The 26,677-nt window shown below is 45.2% G+C and overlaps 1 protein-coding gene and 1 long non-coding RNA gene across 5 annotated transcripts in view; one reads left to right on the top strand and one right to left on the bottom strand.

The window, feature by feature from the left end:
- Positions 1-26,677, top strand: part of CCDC3 (coiled-coil domain containing 3) — a 51,532-nt gene that overhangs the window by 2,613 nt on the left and 22,242 nt on the right. Inside the window, exons 2-5 of one of the 4 annotated variants that reach the window (XM_086886542.1) lie at positions 6,956-7,622; positions 7,954-8,086; positions 14,130-14,326; positions 15,312-15,486. In XM_086886542.1, coding sequence (XP_086742668.1) covers positions 14,220-14,326; positions 15,312-15,486 — 282 coding nt within the window. In that variant the 5' untranslated portion in view covers positions 6,956-7,622; positions 7,954-8,086; positions 14,130-14,219. Of the gene's footprint in view, positions 1-6,955; positions 7,623-7,950; positions 8,087-12,072; positions 14,327-15,311; positions 15,487-26,677 lie in introns of those variants that run through there. The other 3 variants (XM_086886543.1, XM_086886541.1, XM_023918902.2) reach the window with 3 other exon arrangements.
- On the bottom strand, positions 1,181-14,769 carry LOC147653406 (uncharacterized). Its single transcript, XR_015286078.1, has 3 exons — positions 14,699-14,769; positions 5,466-5,623; positions 1,181-4,373 (listed from the first exon to the last, which is right to left on the bottom strand). It is a non-coding gene; the product is annotated as an uncharacterized LOC147653406 (long non-coding RNA).

Below are 26,677 nucleotides of genomic sequence, written 5' to 3'. Positions count from 1 at the left end.
AGGAGCAATTGCATAGCTCTCAGCTGCAGCAACCACTTCTGGTCGTGTGGGTGCTGCCCATCACCCTTCGAGACCAAGGTGGCTCCAGCAGAGACCACTAGGTTGAACAAAAATCTCCAACCATGAATTCAAGGGCCATAGGAAAGAAAAGAAAAGTAGAGTCTTATTTGTCCCTGATGATCCACTTGCATGTGTGCAGCCTGGAGGTGAACAGCTGGAAAGAAAAATAAGACCATATAGCATGATTCAGCTTATCCCAAACAAAGATTAGGGGCAAGGAATTCCTATGTGAGCAGAGGGAAGGTTTGCAGGGAATTTCCCTTGGCTGCCTTTCAAAGTTCTGGCTGCTGCATATTGACCTGTGAGGCATTTGTTTAGTTTGGCTTTTATTTTCTTTTTCTTCCTTTTTTATTTTTTTTTTTCCTTTCCTTTTCAGTTCTTGTCTGTTTTGTTTGACATCCTGGCCCCTCACATTTCTGGAGGCAACACACACATTCCTTGCAACTCTGTGTTACCAAGAGGACAGAAAATATTCTTCATAATTACACATAATCTGATCATTCCAGCATTTCTTCCTCTTCCCAGAAGTTTTATTATAATAATTGATTTATCTGGCATCTACTTACAGCTGTAGGCATTTTCCCAAATCTTTAAACACACAGTTAGCAGCTCTTAACATTTCACTGCTGTATTTCTTTTCCTCAATTTGCTAGCTATCAATCCTTTGCTAGTAGTCTTTCCTGCAACATGAGCTTTATTCATACAGTCCCCATTACTATAGTATCATCATGTTCCAGGATCTCTTCTTCACCACAGCATTGTGATCAAAGAAAATGGTGTTATCCCTAGTTACAAATGAGACTGGGGTACAGTGGGACTTTTGGTGACTTGCCCAAAATGTCACAGAGGCAGGAAGGAGAATTGCACTCTGGTGTCCTGACTTCAGCTCCTGCTAGACCAGCTAGGTTTTACTGTCTTACAATGCATTTCTCTTTCAGAAAATATTCTGCAATTTCCAGTATGTGCAGAACTCATCACTTTCTGAAATGCCTTTAAGGAAAGGTGAACCAAGAGGGAAGCAATGTCAAGAGCCAAGGATTCCTCTTGGGAAACTGTCTTCTAGCTTCTGGATATTGGGCAGAAAAAGATCTTTTGCTTAAGAGAGATCTGAACTCTGATCTAAATTGTGGAGTATTAATCATATCATATGTTCATCATATCTGTATATGATTGCACTTGTCCATAATAAGTTTCTTCAGTCTCAGAGGGATGTAAGAGAGATGATCACAAATAATGTTGGGTTTCAACAGCCAACCCAAATCACATTAAAAACGTCTGTTTTAGCCTCCTGTTTGTTTCAGTGAGGGTTGGTCGATCACTGAAATGAGAAACTCCAATCACAATCCAGCACAACTCTTGGTGTGATTCAGTGTGATCTCTCAGTCACCACACAAGGAGCAGAGCTGTACATTAGCCTGGACTGCATGTCCCCAGGAAAAACCATGTACTGCAATGGTGGAATTCATCCTACCTCTGTCATTGCATATTAATTGTAGAGGCTGCTGAAATTCCACAAATTCTCACTTTTCATCTGTTTAAACTCATCCCCATGTAATGCTCTTGACACAAGTCACAAGACCCACAGGAATCCTGTCTGAGCATAGGCCACCTGTGCCTTGCTTGTTGGAATGGGAGTAACAGCCCAGAAAACAAAGCTGCTGATGGAGATGCCAAAATCGTGCTCTTTGTCAGACAGAAACTGAGTCAAAAATCAGGTTTCAAACTATGCAGAACTTGGCCAAACCTTACTATTAATTTGGCTTCCAGCACAAGCAGTGCAGCACTGTAATACAAAACTCCCTTGGTGGGAAACCATTTTCCACATCCAGTCGGCTTATAGCTGAGTAGGATTAGAGATGTCCTGGTGTGAGCAGCTTTCTCCAATGTCAGAGCAGGAGATGGGGCTCCTGGCTCAGCACCCTGAGTCCTGCTGTGATTGAGTGTGAGAAAGTGGTGAGCAGTCTGGGGTCTCCAGTCCCATCAGGTCCTGAGACTGTCACAGGAGGGAATTGGTCACCAATGCCATCCAGACTGAAGAGAGCAGCTTGCCAGACTTAGACATGGTGACTAGTGGTACCCAATAATGTCCTAAATAATTTCACTGCATTTACTCCAAATATACTTTTACCAATTTACTGGGCAAAGACTTAAAACAAACAAGTGAACAACAACATAAAAAACTCCCAAACAAACAAACAAAAACAGCCCCAAAAGAAGAATAAAAAGGACTTCAAAGCATTTCACTTACATTAATTAAGCTATATGTCTATGTCAGTCTGTGTCAGCCAACAGATATTCAGCAATCCTTATCTCTACACCGTTGAGCCTGATAAAGGCCTAATTGCCTGAGAAATGTACAGCCCTTGGGACTGCAGTGGCAAAAGCAATTTCCTTCTGCACAATGGAGCCTTAAGGAAAACACCTCCTGCTTAATGAGAGCATGGAAGATTAAGGGACAAAGGTAGGGGTGTGGAGCTGGGCTGCAACCAGACAGGGTCTTCGTGGGATGGCTGGGGGCAGGAGGAGCCCCAGGCAGAGCAGGAGGTGCCTGTGCGGTTCCTGCTGGTGTGAGGGGCCCTGCAGCATGCCCCAAACACAGGTGCCACCGAGGGGCAGCCCCTGCCTCCAGGTGCTGTCGGTCCTGCTGGGTGCAACCAGGGCACTGCCAGCAAAGATGAATTCAGCCCCCACGGCTGCCATCACTTGCCGGAGCAAAATCTGGCCACTTGTTGCAGAAGCATTTGGAAGTGAAAGGATTGAGGACAGCAAAAAAGTGTTTGTAACAACAATGTTCTTTTGTTGCAAGTTAAAGAGCCAAGTTTAATGCAGGATGCAAAGCTGACCCTGGGGTGAAACATCACTGAGTGTCCTCAGAAGCTGCCCTCCCACACATGAGCCAAACTCAGAAAAATCTTTGATCCACTAGTGTTTAAATGTGAGAGAGAGGGGGAAAAGCCCTACAAATTGTTCTAGAGAGCGAATAAAACAGCAGACACAGCAAAGAGATATTAATGTGGATTTTGCAGATACTGATGAGGGACAATTTCCCCATTTCCTTTCTCATTTAGAAACAAGATTTCATGGACATAGAGATAGTTCTGGAAGAGCTAATGAAGCATAAAGCTGAGTGAAAGACATGCTCAGGGGGCTGCTCACAACCCACAAAAAAAGGTTTCCTCCCTTTTTTTCTCCCCACAATTAAAAAAAGAGGACTTAACACCTGTACTTGATTTACTCTGCCATTTTTCACATTTGTAGTTGTTCTCAGGGGAATCAAAGTGACAGATTTATGCAAAGCTGCAGTTTGGATCTTTTCTTGCCCTGGAGTAAGGTTTTTATCCAAGCTTTTCTTTCCCCCTTCATGAGGGGATGATGAAGAGGAAGAATGCATCACACTTAAAAACAGCAAAGAAAAAAAATCTTTCCCAGCTGTTTCTAGCAGCTGAGATATATTTAATCCAAACTAGAGATTAACATGCACCTCTGTGGAAGAGATATTTCCCTTCCCCCTGTGGTTGTTATCACCTGTCTAGCAGACAGGGCTCGGAGATGAACTTAGCAGCAAACTCATGGTGAGAGGACAGAAGGCTGCAATGGGAAAGCTGTGAGCAAATGACTTTGTGCTCTTATTCCCAGAAATTCCTGCTGTCGACTGACTCTCCAAGTAAGGTGGACAACTTCTTTGGGCTGTCTACATTATGGATGCCACTTCTAAGTGCTTCAGGACCTCAGGTGTGCCTGTGCCCAGCTCCAGCAAATCTCTGCACAGCAGGGTTTTTAGCAGGGTATCTGCAAAAAGCAGCTCTTCTCTAACTGTTGCATTGGAGATGGGATGAACAGAGAAGGTCTCTCCCTCTGTCTCAGTGCTACATGCACGTAGATGCAAATGAATAATGGTAAATCTTCAGTAGCACAAAAACTCCTGCTGTCTCTTCAGGGCACTGAGCCATGAGCAACAGTTTGAAATGTGCCCTCCTAGTGAGCACTTACGTTTTATCTTCACTGCTCAGTGTGCAAATGTCCTGAAATCCCATCCTTGAATCTGTAACAATTTGAGAGGCAGAACTTGGGAGGCAGAACTATTAACACCTGTATGGACTTTCCTGTGGTGCTTGTCTCCATGTTAGCTGAGTGCCATAAAGAGATTAATATATGTGAATTCACAATCCCTTTATGAAGTAAGAAGCTGGTACCCAAATGACCTACCTTGGCATTTTTGTCCCCAAATCTTATCCTTCCAGTCAATCTCCTTCTCCATCCTCATGTTTCAGCCAGATATGAAAGTCTTACCTCTACTCATAGGAAGAAATCTCCTACACAAGAAAAAAAGGCATTACTCTTTAGACTGCCCTGGTGAAGAGACCATTGAAATCTTTTCTACAGAAATCTCACCCCAGATAAGCCTATAAAATGTGATATTTCAACCCAAACAATCCAAGGAGGAGCCAGGCAGCTCTGCTGATAGGCCATATAATCCAGCAAATAATTTGCTTTGGCTGCTGCTGCTGGACCTTGTATCCTTCACTGGCTCCAACAGCACCTGTTTTGTACATATGTCCCCAGCCCCTGAAATGGTGGCCAGGGGACAGCTGTCCTGGCCTTGACATATGATGTGAATTAGCCAGCCTTGCACTGGCTGCTGTGTGTGTGCGAATGCAACGATCCCTGCACAGCAGCACGACCAGCTCTCTGCCACTGGGTCATCAGCACTTGTGTGGGTGAGTTTCAGCAGAGGCAGGTTCTGAACTTCTCATTGCCAAGGAATTTGGGACAAGGACTAAATTACCAATAGGAACCCATCAGCAGCATTGCCCTCATCACAAGCATTCAAGTGAATCCTTCATGAATATTGGTGGCATTGCTGACCCAGCTCCAGTGAAAAGAAATTCCCCTTAGGACAGTTGTGCTCAGCACCAAGCCAGCTGATTGCCATGAGAAGAGGAGGATTCTCTGTGAGGGAGCTGGATCAGAGCCCATTTCATTGCCTTAGCCACGTGCTTGGGTTAACTCACCGGGTTAAGTGCAGCCTTTTTATCATTTGCAAAAGGTAATTTTTAAAATTCAAAGAAACCCCCTGCACAATGGTGAGGGGATGTGCTTTCAAGTCAGTTGATCTGTGGACAGAACTCTATTCTACAGCATAGCAGAAAAGAACAAGACCTACTTAAGGCAGAAAAATACAAAGCCCATATGGTAATAGAGCAGGGCCTTGACCCATTTTGTGAATTCTTTTCTAGGTTGTTTAATGCCCTCTCAGCAGCAGTTAAAGAGAGAAACTTCCTGCCTGGCAGTTGGAAAATGATGGTTTGTGGGGAGTGTGAGTGTTACTGGAAGTTGGTGGGAGGGTTATGACCCTGCACTGTCAGGACACAGCTTATAAGGCCACCCCAGACGAGAAAACTCACCTCTCTCCTCTTGGTACTTCATTTAAAATGGCCCAGAAATTGAAGTAGGTGAGGAAATGCCCATGAGAAAAAAGGTGGTTTGGAGGTGATGGTGGGGTTGTGATGGGGCAGACTCAGCAGCTCCCTGGCTCCAGGAGGGTCAGGAGAACAGGAAGCACCTGAGAGAGGGCATGAGGCAGGACATGACATTCAGGCTACGCACAGCTTTCTGCAGGACAAGAGGCAATGCAAACTGGCCAGTGTGAGAGTGAAAGCTGGTGTTACAGAAGGTCTGACAGCTCCTTTGGGAATGTACATGTTTCTCTGATGGGACAAATCCAATAGGTGGCCATGTTAAAAAAAATAAAAAGGCTTAGGGTTCTCATTTTCCTCCCTTTTCCTCATTTCCCTTCCTTTCTTGTCCTTATTTCTCTGGTTTTACTATATACTGTTCAATTGGTTAACTTAATTCTTTCATTTGTTCCTTCTATGCTTAAAATTTTCCTTGACAAGCTACTTCCCTTACTGTCTTTTTCTTCCTGTCCTGAGTCTCTTTCTCCCACTTCCTCTGCTTTTTCCCCACTGTCTTTAATTTTCTCTTGGGCTCTGCATCCCTGTGTCTGCCTCATCCCTCATTATTTCCTACCCCTTCATCTGTGGGGTTTCCTGGGGTGCAGAGGCACTTCTAACCCTACAGCAGTCTACAGTAATCCATCACTCAGTAATCAGTGCTGCCTTGCCCCTCCTTGCCACAAGTCTTCCCCTCCAGATGTGCATGCACATCTGTACATAAGGTGCACACAGCCCCAGAGCCAGGAGATTGAAGTCAGACCCAGTTCAAAGAAATGCCAGCTTCTGTGGGATTACCCACTCCAAATCCAGATATCTTTGGGTGAATGAGATGTGGGATGGGAAACAGTTGTTTTCCTCACCCCATCCCAGGAAAAATAATCAGGTACTCCATTGATTAGTGCAGTTTGAGAGAAGAGAATTGTGCTGAAACTTAAGCTTCTGTTAGTTTATAATGGAAAAGATTTTAAACAAAAATGCTTTGAATTATATAGAGGTGTTTTGTAATAGAACTGTCATATACCATGAGACAACTTTACTGGAAAGAGCATCTGTAATGAGAAACAAATCACACTGACCTTTGCTATAGGGCTTGAAAGCAGGTTTCTTTGGGGTTGTGTGGACTCATTTGCCCTCCAGCAGTGGAAGAATTAAGATGTTATGTTTAACATAAACAAGAGAGGTTTAATCCCAAATCCTTGTGGGAGAGCACTTTGTGTTCTCTTAAAAGTTCAGTAATTCCATAAGCAAGATGGACAGTTGGGTTATTTTAGACTCAATGAAAGCAGGGGAGGGACAGAAGGGACGTCAAAGGGAATTAACTCATCAAAGTAAGAACCCAGTTGTGAAAACTGAGCAGAGTGAGTTCAATTGCATTAACCATCCGTGGTGCCAAGGTCTCTCATTATAAGATGCCCTTTTCCCCTTTTTGTTCTATCCAGCCAAACTGCAAGAAGAAATGTTCATTTGTGTGGGATCATCCCAAACCGGGTCTGGGCAGCCTCCTGTACACAAGTGCTCATTGCTGTTCAGACAGTAATAGCATGAGGATAATGACTCTTATTTCCATTTGGGCTCTACACAAGAGCCTCTGAGAGCAGGTGCTGGTTTCTGAGTAAAGAAGGAAGGCTGCACAGGGAAACTTGTCTCTGATGCTCTGTTTCTGCTGGATCTACCTGCACATCTTCTCTGCACTCACAAAGACAGAGTGGGCTTTGTTTGGGAGCATCTTGGTCCTTTTGAAAGGAAACCCCTTCCACAGCTCTGGTGTGTCCTGCTTCTCTTCTGCTGGGGGCACAGAGGGAAGTCAGCTCCAGCAATCTGTTACCACTTAGCACACTAAATTCACTCTAGAAGAAGACTGTGTCAAACATGTTACCTCCAGCTGTGATTTGAAAACTGAAGAAAATTCAACTCTCAGGAAACATAGGAGGGACAAGATAAAAATCCAGAAGACTTGAGCAAAGACAAAACATTTCACATCTCTATCTTTTTATTTCTGGACAAGAAGCCAAAATCTTACAATATGACTGTTACATTAGGACTTAGATATGTAAGCATCACTTTCTTCATCACTCTCTTGTGATCCTGCAGCTGAAAAGAACCAGTGTGAGTGACTGGGTGCTGGAGGGATTATTGCTCTGGCCCAAAACCAGGCCAGAATTGCCTTCACTTGATAAGTGAAGCTTGGATTGAAGGGCAAGTTTTACTTTGCCAATACAATTTTTTCTTCAGGAGTGACAAATGAAAATTGTTCCATACTTGTGTAATGCTGGCTAGCAGAATAAATGTGGTTCTTGGATAAAAGAGCAGAAAACCAAATAGATGTGGTGATGCTGCTCTCTCCCTGGCTCTTTGGAGACTAGGCTTGATTATTCAATTATAAATGCCAAACCTGGGTGAGAATTTCTAATAAGAGGGTTTTTTTTTCACATAGCAGATAACAGCATGGCATGAACCCATGGATGGAATCTGAAGCTAGGGAGATCCAGAAGGAGAAAAAGTATAAGATTTTATCATTGGGACAACTGACCAAGGGATGACCTATCTTCTCTACCACCTGAGATTTTAAAGTGAGAACTGTGTGTCTTCCACTTCCTTCTAAATTCAGTAATGATCATGACACAGGAGTCCCTGGGTGACATCATCAGTGTGGACAGATTAGAGTTTCCTAGCAGTCCCTCTGCCTTCAGAACCTCTGATGCTTAAAAAGTACATTTACCTGAGCCAGGGTTCACCCCAAGGACAGGGAAATTATGTGTCTTTATTCCTTTCTCCCCATCTGTGGGAATGCTCTGTTTGGATGTCTTTCCCACCATCAGTTGTGTCAGTGGTGTGTTATGCAGATGTCTGTCTACTGGGAGCTAGGTTCAGACAGCACATTTCACACTGATTTATGAACAGGCTTATGAGTGCAGCAACTTCTGGCCTCTCCTGACTTGGGCTGGAATCAGCTTGCATGTTGTTGCTATTCTTGTTCTTGGACCTGTAGTCACAGCTCACGATCCAGATGCTGCAGAAATGTGGAGCCAAGGAAGTCCTTGCCTCAGAGCTCTTCTGTAAACAGAGGGTGGAGGAGGTAGGTAGCCAAGGGAATCCAGGGAAGAGATGGGAGGTGAACATGCTCAGTCATGATGAGCTGGAAGAGGACTGGCTATGGCAATAAGTTGGATAAACAGTGGTGGGCCAAGGCTGGGTCTGCTCAGGAAAAGATGCTGCAGGATTCCAGGTATAAGGCAAAAAAGCATCTTTGTTTTGTGAGTGGCAGGAAAGGGAGAATGTCTGGGAGAGGCTACAGGGAAAGTGTCAACCTTGAGAATACAGAGGGAAGTCTAAAGTGAAGATGTCATCCAGGTTGTAAGTCCAAGTGGTAGATAAGAGAAAAACAGTTCCCCTTTAGACACAATGGATCTGAGATGAGGACCAGATGTCCTCAGATGTCAGAGAACCAGGCTAAGGTGGGAGCTAACAGGACAGACGTTCAGATCCAAAGGAAACTGCATTTGAATTGGTGAGGTTTGTCAGAGATCACAGAATGGGAAAGGAGAGCAGGATTCAGTGACCATAGTGAGGGCAGAATGGAAAAGGGGGATTGGCTTCAAACTAAGTAAGTTTATATTAGCTATTAGGAAGAAACTCTTTATTGAGAGGTGATGAGGCACTGGAACATGTTTCCCAGAGAAGTTGTGGATGCCCCATCCTTGGGCAGCATCAGTGTTCAGTGTCAGGCTGGATGGGATTTTGAACAACCTGGTATAGTGTAAGGTGTTCCTGCCCATGACAGGGAGGTTGGAACTAGGGAATCCTTTAAGGTCCCTTCCAACCCAACCCATTCTATGATTCTGTCTAGATGGACAGAGGAAAGGCCAAAAGAGACAAGAAGGATACAGTGAAGGTATAACCAAAGACCTCCATCTATACCAACTACCTCATCCTTCTAATCACTTTTCCATTTGAATTCTCATTGATTCTACAGAAAGTACTGTAGTACTGTAGTACACAGTTACTGCTGTGCATAAAATAAATCTTTCCAAAACTCTTTGAGACAGCAGTGTATTCCCAGCTGACCCCCAAAGACAGGTCCAGTTTCCTCAAGAAAGAAAAAACATCTTCTTCAAAAGAAAAAACATGAAGAACTATGGCCAGGGAATGTGATTTTTTTTTTTTAAACAGGAATCAGCCAGCCCAGTATTGGTACAAAAATAGTTAACTACAATGGACCAAATGTCACACTATGAGAAGAATGACTCAAATTAGAGAAGCATAGATAGAAGAAACTAACAAAACATCTCTTCCTGTGGGGACACTAGCACAGCCAAATACTCATCTCTGTAGGTCACCCAGTTTAAAGAATGGTGGGAGGGGGGAAAAAAAATCTGAGTTTTATATTTTGTACCCTGGGCTACAAAGGAATCACTGCAGGTATATAAATAAAAGACAGCTGAGCTGAGGTTTCAGATCACCTATACCCACCAGAAAGGCAGGCAGACTGAGCACCATGCTCTCCAGTTTGATACCAGGACTAACACTCAACTCAATCAATACTTTAGAGGCAAAGAGAGCAGAACAATGTTTTAATAAAAGGTTTTAATCACCCACATTGCCACAGAAACAGCAAAGAAAATTACATAGCCCAGGGAGAGAAACCTTTGATTTAAATATCTGTAAAAATGTGTGGAAAAAAAATGAAGAGCTCCTGCCTGGGAAAATCATGAGCCTGTCTCAGTCTACAAGACTATCTAAGCAGAGGAAGTGAATGAATAACTGTGGCACATGCATGAGTGGCTGAAAGTGCAGCCTGAGCAGTAATTGGCTCTATTGGTGCTCCTCTGATTAGCTGGTTTTGGCTACAGCACTTGTCAGACCCACGCTGAGTTCACAGTACAAAATATTCACACTGCACTGAAGAATGTCTCAGATCAGCCGGTGGATCCCTGCAGAGAAACAGCAAACACAGATCTGAAAGATGTGGTCTCCAGGGAGGGCTTTAAATCCTTACTTCATGTCACTAATTCCTCGTTATCTAGAGCTGGAAGAGAAAGGACTCCTGGAACAGATGCTCCTGTTACTTTTCACTACTTCAGAAATGAAGGAAGAGAGAAAAAAATTGATGATGCTTCTGTGGAGAGAAATTTAAGAACAAAATCACTGAATGTAGGTAGTTTGAACTCTTTATCAAAATACCCATCTGAGAGCTGCTAATGAACTGAAAAAGCAAAGGGATCAGCTTGTTGGTATGATAAGGAAAGGTTACACACTGATAAATCTCCACAGAGACTCCTGACAGGGAGAGGTCTCAGCTGGAGACATGTCACAGAGGGCACAGGAGAAGATGAGTCACCTCATGTCCTTACAGTGACAGTGGGCACAGCATCAGCAAACATGAATGGAAGAGACCAAGGAAATTAGGCATTTCCAAGGGAGAGGTATTTTTATGTGCAGACTTGCACACCTACTGTGTCTGCTCCAGAGTTATGGCTAGAGCCCCCTTCATCTCATCCAGCTCTGACATCAACTCCATGGATGCCTGCTATATCCTCAAAATACCACTCTGCAGAATGACAGAGAAATTCCACAGAACATTAATTATTTGCATCCACACTCTGGTGATCACCACCAAAAAGCAATTTGGAGAGCATCAGCCAGCATCAGCGTATGCCAGCAAATGCTGTTGTGCTTTCTGAGCTGGCTCACTGATTCAAACACTCCGGTCAAATACAAGCAGTTTAGGCTATTAATAGTAGCATTAAGGAAAGACTTCCATATTTTGCTTGTGAGCTGCCTGTCCTTTCTCACCCTGTCTTCCCTCTCAGCTAAATTATGTTATATGGTGGCTAAATGAAATGTGAGGAACAGCAGAACAGATCACAGCTTAGATCAGATATTTCCAAAGTGGCTTGAGGACAGCTGACCATTACTTACTTGCAACACACAGTAAACAGAGATGAAGGTTAAATGTGAGGCTTTACTACCCAGAAGATATCAATCTTTTATGTATACACAGAGGAAATAGCAACTGCATTTCACACAAGCTGGGAATTTGGTTCCCAGGACAAAACCACCCAACCTATGGTTTCAAACATCTCTTCAGATTCTTGGAGCTCTGCCTCCAGAGCAATGGCACTGAAGTCATAAACACTCGCATGTTGCTGCCCACACTGAACACAGGATTTGTGTGGCTGAAGCTGCCAGGCTCTGACACTGGTCATAACACTTGGAAAGACATGGACAGACATGGACAGAATGTCTTGGATGGACTGAATGTCTCTCCCACCCCCTGCAGCACTTCTCTATTTATTCTTTGCCAGGATCTCAAGATACCATTTCTCAACAGAAACCTGAGGTTCATATCAAAGCCTCCATTTACACTGGATTGCACAAAATGCCTCCAAAACTGCCTCAGCTTTATCTGAAGTCAACATCAGCCTTAATTTTTTGTTTTACTCTTTATTCTTTATTTATTTATCTAAAACCTACTGAAAGAGGCTCTGAAACCTTGTGTACCAGTTTTGTCCCTTCAGGTTCCAAAGCAAAAAGCAGTTTTTCATAATAGTTAACATTAAAGAAATACTGAGCCTGTTGGTCTTTGGGGATTTCTTGAGGGTATTTTCTTTAAAAAAATCAAAATCATATTTTAAACTTTTTCCTGAAAGTTGAAAGCAATTTGTTGATCCTTGAGAAACAGAGGAAAAATTTAGAAAAACTCTATCTGCCATTCTGAATTTTTTTTTAGGGAAAAAAGTCAAAATCAGTTTCTCTTAGCAAGAACCAACTTTGCTGTTCATGCATAAAGCTATGATGAAATATATTGTAGCATCTTGCCATCATGAAATATGAATACTACTTTGTTAAACTCTTCAGCACACAGATGAGACTGATGACACTATTCCAGAGGAAGTCACTTGTCACTCAAGATGTTTTGTCTCACTATTATGAAGTTGACTCAGCATTATTCAACTGATGATTCATTATTTTGCATATTATTTCAAACCTCAGTCCTGCACAAGGATCCTCCTATATCAGGTGCAGCATGAGCATGGAACAAGGAGCACCTTCTGCTTCCAAGAGCTCCTAGTCCTTGTAGAGGGCTGGAGAGGCAGATGGAGACAGATGGAGGGCAAGACTAAAGGAACCAGCCAGGACATGCTGACAGGCTTCAAGTAACCTTTACAGCCAGGGAGAGATTTAACTGTGACTGTGTCTCCATGATATTCACACACACAAAAAAAAAAAAAAAAAAAAGCTCCAAAAGATTTTAAGCATCCCATGCCCATTCCTGACTATTTTTCCTAGTGAGATAAGATGTGGGAAAAGGAGAATACTGAAATAAAAAGAGGTTGTTGGAGGCTATGAGTGGTGCAAGGTCCCCAGGGATCCTTGGGAGAGGCTCCGCAGCAGTTTGTATGTGGGGAGAGGGTCAATCTTTGAGCCATCTGCCAAAAAGCTGGAGAAGCCCTAAGCTGCATCAGACTGTTCTAGGATGAAGCAGTGGGAAGTAAAAATATACTGAAACCTGGTCTTTTAGTTTTACCTTGCTCACCAGATGTATTTTGGAAAATAATTGCAAGCTGCCAGGAAGATCTGGTCTCTTACACTTGCAAGTTTTTCTCCAGCCTCATTTGAAGTGGGAGAAGTGGATGACTAGAGTTAAAAGTTTCTACACAAACACATCTTAAGTTTCCCAGGATTTTCTTTCCTAGCAGAGCTGTGCACAGCCCCCTACTCCACTGGGACCCTTGCACTTCTAAAACCCTACGTGCCACACCTTCACCTTCCAAAGCCCTGGGTGCCACCAAGTGCTCACCCCGGGCCCGGAGCAGCAGCTGCCCTCACCCCGGACTGTGCCTGCCTTTCCTATCTCTGCTCTTCTACATCTTCCCTCTTTGCAGTCTCCGTCCTGTCCACCTCTTCCCTTTGCATTCCTCCTCTTTGCAACTCTGCCTTTGCATCCCTCCCCTTTGTATCCCTCCCTTTTCACCTCCCCCTTTGCACCTCTCTCACTTACATCCCTCCCCTTTGCCTCTCTGCCCCCTTCTCATCTCTGCCTTTTCCCATCCCTCCCCTTCGCATCTCTACTCCTCGCATCTCTGCCCCGGTACATCCCCTGCCCCTCTGCACCTTCTCCCCCTCGCCCCCTTGTCTGCTCGGCTCTCAGCCCTCCGGGCATCTGCCCCTGGCGCCCTCCACTCCTCCCTCCCTCCCGTTTGCACCCCCAGCCCTTCCCATCTCCGCCTCGCTGCCTCCCTGCGCTCTCGCCCACCCCCGCTCCCCCGCAGCCTCCGGGGCAGTCCGCAGCCCCTCTGGGCCGTCCTGCCCCCCGCTCCAACCCCCCTGACCCCCGGCCCGGAGCCGCCCGCGATGTCGCCTCTGCCGGTGCCGGTGCCGGTGCCGGTGCCGGTGCCGGTGCCGGTGCCGGTGCCGGTGCCGGTGCTGGTGCTGGGGCTGCTGCTGGTGCTGGGGGGCCGGGCGGCCGGCGCGGGGGGCTGCCAGCTGCCGGCAGAGTGGCGGCCGCTCAGCGAGGGCTGCCGGGCCGAGCTGGCCGCGATCATCGTGTACGCGCGGGTGCTGGCGCTGCACCCCGACCCCTACGGCGCCTACAACTACCTGCCCTGGCAGAGGGGACCCCCCGGCGGGCCCCAGCAGGGAGCCGGAGACCTCTTTTACTCGGCCGAGATCGAGCTGCTGTGCGACCAGGCGTGGGGCAGCATGCTGGAGGTGCCCGCCGGCTCCCGCCTCAACCTCACCGGCCTCGGCTACTTCTCCTGCCACTCGCACACCGTCATGCAGGGCTACGCTTATTTCTTCTTCCTCCGGTGAGTCCGGGGTAGGGGGGTCCGGGAGGGATTGGGATGTCGCATCCCGGCTCCGGGGCATCTCTGCGGGCGGGGGATGCGCGCCCGCTCCTGCCCGCAGGGTTGGCTCCGTCCCGCTGCCGCACTCCGCGCAGCGCCTTCTCCTTAGCGCTTCCACCCGCGGTTTCATAGGGAAAGAAAAACCCGAAACACCAAACTCCCAGAGTATTCCAGCACTGTCGGCCAGCACATGCACAGGGAGCTGCTGTTGAGTAGCTCGCGAGTGCTGCTGCTTTTGTTTTTACGGCGGGACGGTCACAGAGCTGGAGAGAAGCCAGCGCCTGTTTGCCGAAGTTTGGCATGGGAGTTTAAAACCCATTCCCAAATACTCACCCGATAGCTTTCCATCGACTCTCCCGAGTCCCAGCCAAACCCTGACTTTGGGCTCATCGAAAGAATAAGAAAATAAACCACAATGTGGGAACAGAGCCATCACCATGACCTTTTAATTCAAGAGCATTTGTGAAATACTGCTCAGTGGCTTGTTTTGAAATACTTGGTATATCCTTACACTGGGTGCATAACAAAACTAATTTTGATGCTGTCTAGAGCTTAGTCTGCAGCAACATCTTTAAACACATTTTATTGACACAAGTTATTTATTGACTGCTTGAAGGAGTACTTAAACTCTGGGCTTAAGGGCAAAGTGATGCAAATTCAGTAGAAACTTTGGCCCAAAATACAGATTTTCCTCCTTCACCCCTTCCTTGGGGTTTCACAGGGTGGAAGGAGCCTGTTTGGTCCTTACTGCTGGTGCCTGATCTGGTCCTTGTGGTGGAAATAGTTATTTTGGTGACTTATGTGCTAGGAGAGCTGAGAGCCACTTGCTGGCTAAAAGTCTGTGTGACTTTTTGTTGAGCCACACTGAAGCATGACGGGTGACTTCTGCAGGAGAGAGAGTGCTGTTCATTCTCACAGTGGGCTGCCCTTGCAATCTGTGTTCCAGAATGGATGAGAACTACATTCTTCTGCCACATGGAGTCAACTTCCAGGAGGCAATTTTCCCTGATACCCAGGAGAATAGAAGGATGTTTGCCAGCCTTTTCCAGTTTTCAAACTGCTCGCAGGCACAGCATGTGCTGAGCTTCTCCAGTGACTGGGAGATTCAAGAGGACAGCCGGGTAAGGGATTCATTTGCTTTCCAGTCCTTGTTTTCAAAGTGAGCACAAGCATTTCCATGTCCTTTGTGAACATATGTATATGAATGCAGAGCAGCAGGTCCCTGATTTTCCTATTCCTTGGGTAGTATCACTGGCAAAGTAACACACTGGTGAGGAAATATTAAACTGTTTTCAAAGTTGACCTCCACGTTAACCTCTTTAGCTTCCAGTGGATTTGAGCAAAGCTCAATATCAACTTGTTCATGAGCAATAGGTTGAAAATAGTATTACTTGTGATCCTGTCCTCCCCCACCCAGATCATTCCTGGGTTTGCTATCTCTAGACTTAATTTTTTTAATTTCAGCTGAAATGCTCAGGAGCAGATCTTTGCTTTTGAACTCCTGTGTTCATCTCATGTAGCGAGAGCAGTGCCTGGACCATGATAGACTGTAAGGGATTATTCTTGCTTGACTCCACATAACAGCATAAACATCTACTGAACTAATCGCCCTGAGCTGCCTTTGTAGCAGCTGGGGAAAAATAGACTCTTGAGGGCATGTTTTATGTGAGTGATGAGGGTAGAGTTCCTTTGAGTGATGCCAGCACTTACTTCTGAACAAGACAGATGAAATGTGTCTTTCTCCTTTCAAGGAAGGCCACAGAAAGCAGTTCACCCTCTTGGCAATCCTCCCTTAAGAACGTATGTAAAGCCCACTGTTGGAGATTTCTGGGCCCCTTTATGGGATTGTAGTGTGTGTAATAAATGCAGGATTTTAATAAATGCTTATTTGGCAGAAAGGAGCAACCTGTTGTCATGTGTGTGCATGTTCTGGATGTGCATATACTTTTGAAAAAGTGAAACTTGGAGAGCTGGTTTAGTGCCAAACCTTGTTTTGTGAGGCTGGTGGTTTTCCCTGGTAGCTGGGAACATTTTAAGCACTTCTGTAGGTCAGGATGGACAGGACATGTATCATCACTTGTGTCTTCTGTGGATTCACCTGAGGTGTGATATTTATGTGTGACAGCAGATGTATGAGTGGCTTGTTTGGGAGATGGATGCAGAGAATTCAGTAAGTGGCTGAGCCTTTTCCTTTCACCACCTGGCCAAATGCCAGCATACACAGTTTGATCTGCTGTGTGGCCATCTGGCCAGTGACACAGCTCCTCTCCTTGGGATGCCCCATCAGCAAGTGTTTTCTTGCTACTGATATTTTGGGGAGGGAGTGTGGAATGGTGCTGTCCAAATATATGTGAGGGAACAGCAGCAGAAATTGATGTTTAAGAGGAAATTAATTATCCGACAATTAAATTACAGAGCTGTAACCCTGTCTGGGCATGAAAGGGGAGGTGGAGAGCTCTGGTCCCAGCCCTGCCTCCTCCCTCCCACCTCCCCTGCTCCTCAGTTGTCCCTTGTTGCCACAAGCAACATACTTGGCAAGTAAAGGTGGTGCTGCTGCCAAATCCATGGATTTTTGTCCAGGGTAGCAAAGTGTCATTGGGGGACCACCAGATCCAACTGCTAGTGTCTGCTTGTGATGCCTCTGCACTGTTTATTTCATCATGCTGAGCTAAATGCAGGGGATCTTGATGGGCTGGTGTTCCTTTATGCCAGCAGTGAATCTCACTGGTCGGCTTTAATGGAAATCAGCAGGCAGAAACCCCCAGGGTAAGCTGGGACAGCCCTCAGCATATGTATCAAAAGTGCATTTCAGCTGTTGCACTCTTTGACCCACGCAGCTGTGAGCAGACTGGGGGGGATTAGAGCTGCTGGTCCCACAGACAGGGGCTGGGGGGCTTTACATGCTTCAACCCCCACCCGTCAAGTGAACAAATTCAGCACAACTGATGGACACTTTGTTTCGCCTTCATAATGAGAAGTAAAAGCTTCCTCTGCACCAGTTAAAAATAGTTGGGGCTGACTGTGCTCCCATTCAGCTCCTGCATCTGTGTTTGCCCAGCCGAGCGCCGGCTCCCGGCGCCTGTGTCCCCCAGCCTGGGAAAGGGATGACATTTGTGCAATATTAGAACTTTGTTCCTCAGCTCTTCCCAGGTACAGCTCTCTTTAGTGTTTCCCTTCTCTGTCTGCCTTGTTAAATGTAGTGGTGGCTTTCCCGATTGTCACCATGTCTTCTCACATCCCGTCACAGGGTGAACAATTTCTGTTTCCAAATATGCTCAGCTGAGCTGCCCCATGCTGGCTCCTAAACTGCAGTGTGTGGTGTGTGCCAGCTTCATGGCACAGACAGTGAACATAACTCAGAGCATTATTCTTGAAGTTTTTGAAAAATAACAAATATAATAACAAAATAAATGTTTGGGAGCCTGGGTGCATCCAAAGCAGGGGTTCTGTGATGGTGTCAAGTTGGGAAGAGCTTGGACAGAGAATGAAGGGTTGTCTGATGAGGCTTATACTGTAGTGAGGAGTCAGGAATCTCACTAGCTGCCATGTACTGGCATAAATTGTTGCTTAAAATACATCATGGATGTTTTGTGCAGTCAGAGAGGAGAGGTGGAAATGTTGAGATAGTCAGAGCAGAAGGCAGCTGGGATGAAAGTCTCATTCCAGGAGTTCATAGGTAGGGTCCTGCCTCCAGGTATTGGAACAGCTGCATGCAGGGTCAGCTTAGAAAGTAGTAGGCCAGAGGAAGTTTGGAATAAAGGAATCATGAAATTTTCTTTTTACAGCCAAATCTCATACTCTAAAAGTCTTTTGGAATCCTGCTCTTTACATATTTCTGGGGTGGACACTTTAAGGGAGACTATGGTGCTAGAAGTATGTGTAATTGCAATGTATGATTTGTATTTGCAGCTCTGGCATGCTCAGCCAGAAAATCCCATGATAGATGAATGTCTTTGCCTTATGTCACTCTACTCCAAGCAAGAGGTCCCTTCTGCAGGGTGTGCTTAAGCTGGCCATGGGGCAGGTGACCCAAAAGTGACCACTGACATTGTCTTCGGCTTGACCTCTTCTGTCTGCAGTGCTCCTTGCATGCAGGCAGCCTTGTCTGGGCTGCCCAAGGGGTGAAACAAGGAAAACTGACAGCCTTTTCCTCCTTCCAGCAAATGTGTCTGATGATGCAAAAGAGAGCAAAGAGATGTGCAGAAACTTTTTCATGCACTGGGATGTGCCACCTGCCTTTTCCATCACTGTAAAATGCTTTTAACTTTTGGAAAGCCCCATGGCATGTGATGAAAAGAGGTCAGACCCAAGGCACATCTCCTTCCCTCATCCTGGGCCTGCTGCTTTTGCTGTAAGCTAATTCCGGCTGCATTTTTAAGCCCCTTGCAATCTGGGCTAAGAGCCAAATACTGCTTTCCATCGTTTTCCAATAACCCCACAATCTCATAAATTCACTTAGGCACTTGTTCTGGCTGTTTCAGAGTGCAATGATAGCTCCTGCTGTTGTTTCTTTAGGCACTTGCATTTTGGCCTCTGTGTTTGCAGAGGCAAATACTAATGGGGCTTCATCTTGACTTTTTCATCTTGTCTCAGCCCCTTAGTGATGTTTGCAGATCTCTTGCTTTAATCCAGCTTGTTGTTACAGAGGTTTCCACAAGCTTGTTTCTAAAACCAAGGGGTGATGCAGTACCTTGTGATTGAAATCTAGCCCCCTTGCAGAGTTTCACCATTTTAGTGCAAGTATAGGAGCTGTAATTTCTCCTCCTGGCCTTCTGCAGGGTTGTGTGATCTCATAAAGAGGACCTTGTTGCTTTGTTTGCACACAAGGGATTGCACAAGAAGTGACTTGAGGTCTGGTGTCAGTAAGGACAGTAGAAATCTCTAGCAGCACTTGTAGTTATTATTCAGAGGGGCTTGAACTGGTTTTGTCAACAGGTTGGTAAGGAAATGTGTTCTTTTGGCCTGCCCCATTATCTGTGCAGGAGAGCTGCAAAATGACCCCATGCACGTCACAACAAGGGACTGGCCCAATTGTGAGCAACAGTGAGAGCACTGAGATAAAGTTCATGGAAATTAAGGAGTCTGATAACTTCAATTAAGCTCAGAGATTTCAGGAGGAGACTGTACCTTTTATTAAGCCTCTCTCCCTGCATTGACTCAAGCAGAAGGGCCACAACCATGCTGTTACCTCAATTGATTTAGATGAATGGACTTGTCTTCTGAGAGACCCCAGAGCTTTTTCTGGGTAATAATAGAGCTTTCATGAGAGTAGTCAGTGTCCCAAATAAAAAGCAAGGTAATTAGTGGGCTAGCCTGGCAGTCTACAAGCATCTGTTTAGCATCTTTGGGTTTGGATCTTCTCTGGTGGCACCATGGTTACTGTAACAGACTAATGACCTGACTGGGACACCTGGAAGAATTTGGAGCAGCAGAAAAGCTAGCTAGATAAGAGAAGCAATGTAATTGCATAAATGGCCTTGCCATTACTGTGCAAAGCAAAAAATAAATTAAATTACATTCTTCCTCTGTGGAAGTAGAGGACATAGTTTCAGAATTATTTGTATTTTAGCAACTCCTGTGTGCATGTACTGGGAGCCACTGATTTGGGTGAATCCCTGAGTCCATCTGTGGGCAGCAGCACATCTGCTGGTCCGAGCCTGTCTCTTCCCTGATGCTCTCAACCAGGTCAATGCTAGAGGGTCTCCATCACTGACACTTCACAGCACCACAAGGGGACAAGCCACAGAGAAATAGCCACTTGTACTAAAGCTCTGCCTACTAGAGAAGGGCTTGTTCACATGATGTTTGCTATGGGGACTTGTTTTCATCCATCTCTCAGGCAACATGCCCCCAGAGATGAAGAACAAAGAAGGAAAGTTGGGGAAGCCCCCATAATTTTTCAGGACAGCCTGATTTTGGAAGTGATTAAATAGTATCATGTCCTGAGAGAGCCTGAGCTGCCTTGGATGCATGGGCCAGAGGTCTTCCTGTGGTAGCTGTGATGGACATTGCTGATGCCGAAAGTGACTCTGCTCTGTGAGTCTTGCAAATCCTGGCTACTAGGAAAAACAAGCTGAAAACTGTGCTATCCAGGATAATTAATGTTATCCACATAATTAAAATGAAAAAGTAGTATTTTTGTTCTCTTATTAAAGTTAAGAGCTTCTGTTCTTGCCGGGTTCTCTCTCTGCTCTGAGTTCTGGGAGATGAATTTAAAGACTGGAGAATGCTGGTCTTGGAGTCCAGAGTCAGCAGTTTTAGGAGAAGAAACAGTCTGAAAAAGAGCAGGTAGCATCTTGGCTTGGTGGAGACAGTTCTTTTTAATTCCCATGTCCCGAGTTTTTGTGTTTGCTTGTTGTATGAGCTACATTAGACATTCTTCCTTCTCTGGTCTTAAGACACTAGGGAAATATAAAATAATCTCAGTTAAAAACAGTGCTACATAGCAAGGGAAGTACAAAAAGACCTCAAAATAGAATTAAAGTGAAGTCCAATGTCTGGAGGTTTGAAAATCTTCTTTTAAATGTGATTTCTTGCCCTGGCATTGGTTAGAGAAGTTGTTTCTCCATGAGCCTAATAGCATGATAGAAAATGCCATCACTTCTGGATTGTTTTTGTAGTGATTTACAGTGCTTTTGTTTTCCTCCCAGAAACCCACCCAGGGCATATCCCCTCCCTATGATCTGTGTTTAATTTGTGTACATGTAAGCAGTATCAGATGAAATGGAGAACTGCTGACAAGTGTCTGGGGCAAGGGAAGACCACGAGACAATTGATACATTTGGGTAACATCCTCAGGAGCCTTTTGGCACAGAAATTGCATTGATTCTTTTCTGAATTTTCACACCCAGGCTGTGATAGAGGACTCTTAGAGTTCTGATTGGCATATCCCTATCAGTTTTCTATTTTTCCACATGCATACAGGCTAATAAAATGCAGAGTAAAAGATCACAAAATGTTTCTATTGCATATGGTCTTTATCATATTTTTAGCACCCAGTAGGTGATCTGAGCAGTGCTTCCCAGGAGAAAAATACAGTGATTTCTCTGGTTTTCAGTTGTTTATTAGAGGCACATTATTTCTGTTGGGGGTAGGTTGGATTGTTTTCATACACAATGCAGGAGGCATGACCAGGCATAACGGAGCCTTGGATTTGATATCATTTGTGAACAGTCAGAATTTAGGATTGAAAATGGAGCTTTTCCCCACCCATCTGAACTCTTGTCCCCATGGCAGCCGTGCTGGCAAGGAGGTGCCAAGGTGAGACCCCCTATCCTGGTACCAACAGGGGAGCCCCAATGTGTGCCACAGCTGCTGGTGAACATGTCTGGACCAACTTGCTGCCTATCAGGCAATGTAGATTAATCCAGAGCACAGCTCTCTCTGACTGTGTCTCAGGCACATCCAAGTACATAATATCCTTAAAAATATCCAGTTTCCAGCTTGCCGAGCAATGAAATGCCAAGACAACCAGGGGTGTGTGTGTGTGTGTGTGTGTGTGTGTGTGTGTGTGTGTGTGTGTATGTACTGCTGCCTCCTCGAAGGGTAAAGCAGCAATCCTTCCAGGAATTGGCAGGGAAAGGAGACCCACATGGCTTCAGGCTGCTTTTAATTATCCAGAGTCACATTTTAATGAAGTTCTGCCAAATGCTCTAAATAATTCCATATTTTGTGGCACAAGGCTATCTACTGCTGTACTTGAACTTGGTGGCCAAGTTCATCATGACATCTGACCCCAGCCTGCAGGACATCTCTCAGGTTTTCCATCTGGCTCGTGGCCACAGGGACAGTTGATAGTTGTAGGCTGAGCTCTGCATGTTGAGAGACACAAAGGTGGGGCTGAAGAGACCTGGTTGTCCCTCCTCTGTTTCACACCCAAGGCTGTCTGCAGGGATGCCATACCCTTGGGCTTTCCAGCCCAGACATAGTTGAGAGACTTGCAGTGATGGATTTGGGCTGCTGGGCACAAATCCTGCTGCAGTGCTTTCTTAGCTGGATGGAGAGTTTTTTGGGAGCCCCTGACCTTTGGAAGTCTCTTAGCCAAGGGCAAAGGCACTTTGTAGGTAGGAGAAGTGGTCGTGAGCTTTCACTGAGCTGGTCATGTTCCCTCTGTGCTAACACAGCAGTGGCTGAGGGGGCTGATACCTTCCTCAGAGGGGGCAGTGGGAAGGTTGAAGCCCACCCTGAGCATCCACATTTGAAGGTGGGCTGAGAATTGCAGCATTGTAGTGAGCAATGGCCCTCTCATCCACCCCCTCTGGAGATGACACTGTCATGAGAAAAGTGGCAACTAGAAGATGTGAAGAGGCTGACTTCAGTCCACTGTCTCCTTCCCCGTGTGTGATGATACCTCTGCTTTCCTGCCCTCCTGTTCACAGCCTTCCCAGAGTGGGAAAGTGAGAAGGGACATCCCACCACATGTAGACTATGAAAGATGAAGGGAGAGGTACAGGGAAAGGGTTGGTGGGGATCTGGACTGTGAAATTGAGTGGTGCTGGGCAATGGATGCTTGAGAGAGCTTGTGTTCACAGCCAAATCCCCTTCCTTGACAGAGGTTTGTGTACTCAAGGTGCTCCTCAGATACCTGGGACATGTTCTCCAAGGAAAAGAGTTGAGGCCGGTGTTCTTAAGGTGGATGTATCATCTTACTAACCCTAGGCAAAAGAGAATGTGCAGTCCAAAGAAGCAGATCATGGGGTTTTGGGTTTTGGAGTTTTTTCATTATTATTAATTTTTATTATTTTTAAAAGATTTTGTTTGTTTGTTTGTTTTTGTGTGTGAGTTTTTTTTGTTTTTTGTTTTGTTTTTTTGTTTTGTTTTGTTTTGGTTTTTTTGGTTTGGTTGGATTTTTTTTAATCCAGTCATGCTTACAAGTCATACTTGTCCCATGACATTTCAGTCTCAGAGGGTGAAGGTACTGACTTTGCCTGGGAGCCACTGAAAGACGATTTGGTGCTCAAATCTTAGTCCTGGCATCCTGATCACACTAACACACTGTGGCTATTCCAGGGCTATTGATTGGGTTGGGAGCAGGAGGGGAAAGCAAACATTATAGCTGGCTGCACATGGCTCTCCACCTGTTTGGATTTTCTTAGACCTTTCCTAGAGCCAGCTCTTGGGAATGCATTCAGAATGAGTCTCAGGCAAGTTTTCTGGAACAAGATCTGCCAAAATTAATGAGGGAAGTACACACATTATGTGTTGTTCAACCCAGTTATGCAAGCCACCATGCCCTTCTGTAAATCTGTGAGTCTATAGATGAGTTGTGTGGTTTTTGTGTGCAAATTGATACTTTGGGTTGGTCAGCAGGTGGAAAGGATGATTCATGTAGTCCAGTAGTCCTGGACCAGGATCTCTCTTTGATGAATGTGATGCTCCTATAGGCACTGTGGGCAGACCTGTCCTTTGGTTTAGTTGATGGCTCCAGTTGACCTGGAACCAGGGAAAGTATTTTCTTTCAAATCCTCTTTCTCTCCTGACCCACCTGTGAGATAGATCCAGAAAAAGATGGAGCAAAACATTTATTAAAATCAACTGCCACCAAAATCCAGCTGGCAGCTGGCAGACAGGACACCTGTGATGCTGCCTGTAACCAGATCAGCCATTGTGGCTTGAAGGGAGATGAGATCTTTTAATTTGGGACGTATTTTCTCCCAGCCCATGCATTTTGATGTTTAGTTTCACAAATGACAAGCCAAGTTGGCCCTGAGGCAGCAGGAGTTCAAGTCCCTAATGGAAGCTGCAGATGGAACCTTTTAAACTGGTCCTGCCTCTGCCAGCCAAGTACCTTTCCAAATTCCCCTGGAGAAGCGTCCTTGCCCTGTTGTGCTCAGCCAGGAGCAGCCATGTGGTGCCAGGCTTGGCTTGGCTGCTGGCCCTGGCAGCGCTCAGCCCCTTGCAGCAGCTAATATGAAGTGACAAACCTGGTTTCAAGGGACTGGGAACATATGGTTTTGGTGGACCAATTGCAGCTGATTTCTGCACGAATCATTGCAGGTGCCTCTGGCAGCTGATGCAGTGACTCCCTCCTCTTGCTGCCCCAGTCTGTCAACTTTTTCTGGAACAAGGCTGCTGCAACTGTTAGTCAAGTTATCTGTAAAAGAAATGACAGCAGGGGAAAATACACCAAGGGAGAAGCAAGTTTCCATGACACTGTAAAATACAAAAGGAAAATAATATGACTAAGGTCTAAATTTCTGCCCAAAAAAATTATGAGCAAGCAAGGAAAAACATTATTTCCTGAGATCTAAAAGCACTTAATGGACTTCTTCTGCAGTATTTTTGCATTTCTTAGATCAGTAAGGATCCAATAGCAACTGCAAGGGGGAATGTTGCAATTTTTTATATTGAGACAAGATGTGGGACTAAAATGCAAGCTGATATTTTAGTATTTATCTATTTAGCTGATACATACTCTATTCTCAAACTGACCCATCTTCTTCCCTATGCAGGGGCAGCAGGAGAACTCTTTCCATTCTGCAGAGGTAAAAGCAAGGCAGGTGTGTTGGGCTCTGTATCCCAGTCCAGTGGAGACAATTCTTTTTTATCCCTATTCCTGCCCTCTGGGATTAGAAACAACTGTCTGAATTATTTTTTTTTGCTGGTAAACTTATTTGTTGAAATCCTGTGCCCTTCACCTCCCATGATTTCCAACCTTATTGCACAGGTAGTGCTGTACTTTGAGTAGGGAGTTTTTTTAAGCTGGGTGACACATGAGCAGCTGGGGTTTGGTCATTTATTCAAAAAGAGCATGTTGGTGGTATGAAGTCTGGCTTCCTTCTTCAGGTGGATGGTATCTCATATCCTCTTCATTTCCTCAAAATGCAATGAGTTTATTGCCTTCATTTGTCTTTGCTGTACACTCATTTCAGAGCACAATTGTTTGTTTGGCTTTTCTTCATGTGTTTCCAGAGCCTTTAAACAGGGTACAAACACAAATATGTTTTTCTGGATGTTGTTTATTAGATTTTTTTACTGTGGAAAATGATTAAATTGCTTAACTGGATGGTGGCTGGGGAGAGAAAGGAGGGAAAATCTAAGTGGAGGAACAGCTTGTATTGACAATGGCTCAGGATAGGAATGGAAATTCAGATGCTTTAAGTCCTAATTTCCCTTACATGGGGGAAGAAGGAAATCCTGTTTCAGAGCCTTTGAAGCAAAAACACAGCAGCCACATCCAGTCAAAATGTCCCATTTTGTTGCAGAGTGGGGAAGCTGTTTTCCACCTTTAAAGCAGCATCCTTAGGTGTGGAAGATGAGCAATAATGAGGAAGGGGCTTAGTCACAGTAACCATAGGGCACCTCTGCCACATGCTCATATTTTAAAAGAGTTCTGAGTTCTGGGTTGGCTGGGAGAGAGTTTATTCATGATCTATAAAAGTTGCCTTAAGTGAGAATATCTATGTACATGGCTTATCTAGGGGGGAAAAAAACTTACTTAGTCTGTAAGTACCTCTGCTGGAGAGTTGTCTGTGAGTAGAGACAAAGTAAAAATAACAATGTAAATGACAGAAAATTAAAATAACTCATGGAAATAGTAAATGAAGAAATAACCCACCAAAATGTGTGGCCCACTGATGTGGTAAAATCTCCATTATTTACAAAGCTTGGGTCAAGCTGGGAGATTTAGGTGGGTCAGAAGAAGACGTTCCTCTTTGGCTGCCTGCTTCTGGAGGAAGTGTCATTGCATGGCTCATGACACGGCTCTGGGAGGGGCTGTATAGACTTTCAGAGCACCCTGTCCCTGTCCTGTTACTCTTGAAACTGGATGTCTGTGCTGCTCTCCTTGGAGAGGGTTTATTTCCCCCACTCTGAGGCTGAGCAGCTCCAGAAGGAACCAGGTAGCATCCAAAGCCCACCTCCATCAGCTGGATTAAAAAAGACAACCTGGAGTGATTGTTTTTAAAAATCACTTCTAAGTTCTCTGTGCCATGCTGGACATGAGTGCTGGTGTTGTGGAAGGCTCTGAGGATTGCAAACAAACACTTTAAAGAAGACTCTACAGAAGGGTTGTTACTACCATCAATGATTTGGTTTTTGTCCTTTTACACATTTTAAGTTCAGGCACGTTTTGTTTGGGTTGAGTGAACACTTCACGATCTGTCCCTTGAAATCCTAATGGAGCCTGTGTTTTCTTAAGCGTTGGTTTCAAAGGGCAGAGGAACAAATGTGAGTCTTGATTCTTTTCCCAAAGGTGTAGAATCATCGATTAAATGTGTCCTGGAAATAATACTTTGTGCTCAAATCTTGCCTGCTGTAATAAAAATGGCTCAAAACCACATCCAGTGACAAAATCCTCCTATATTTAACCCA

Source organism: Cyanistes caeruleus, chromosome 4 (assembly GCF_971803275.1).
Source record: "Cyanistes caeruleus chromosome 4, bCyaCae1.hap1.1, whole genome shotgun sequence".
NCBI classification, from domain to species: domain Eukaryota; kingdom Metazoa; phylum Chordata; class Aves; order Passeriformes; family Paridae; genus Cyanistes; species Cyanistes caeruleus.
Note: the sequence above shows the minus strand (reverse complement) of the source record. Positions and strands in the feature narration are given on the sequence as shown.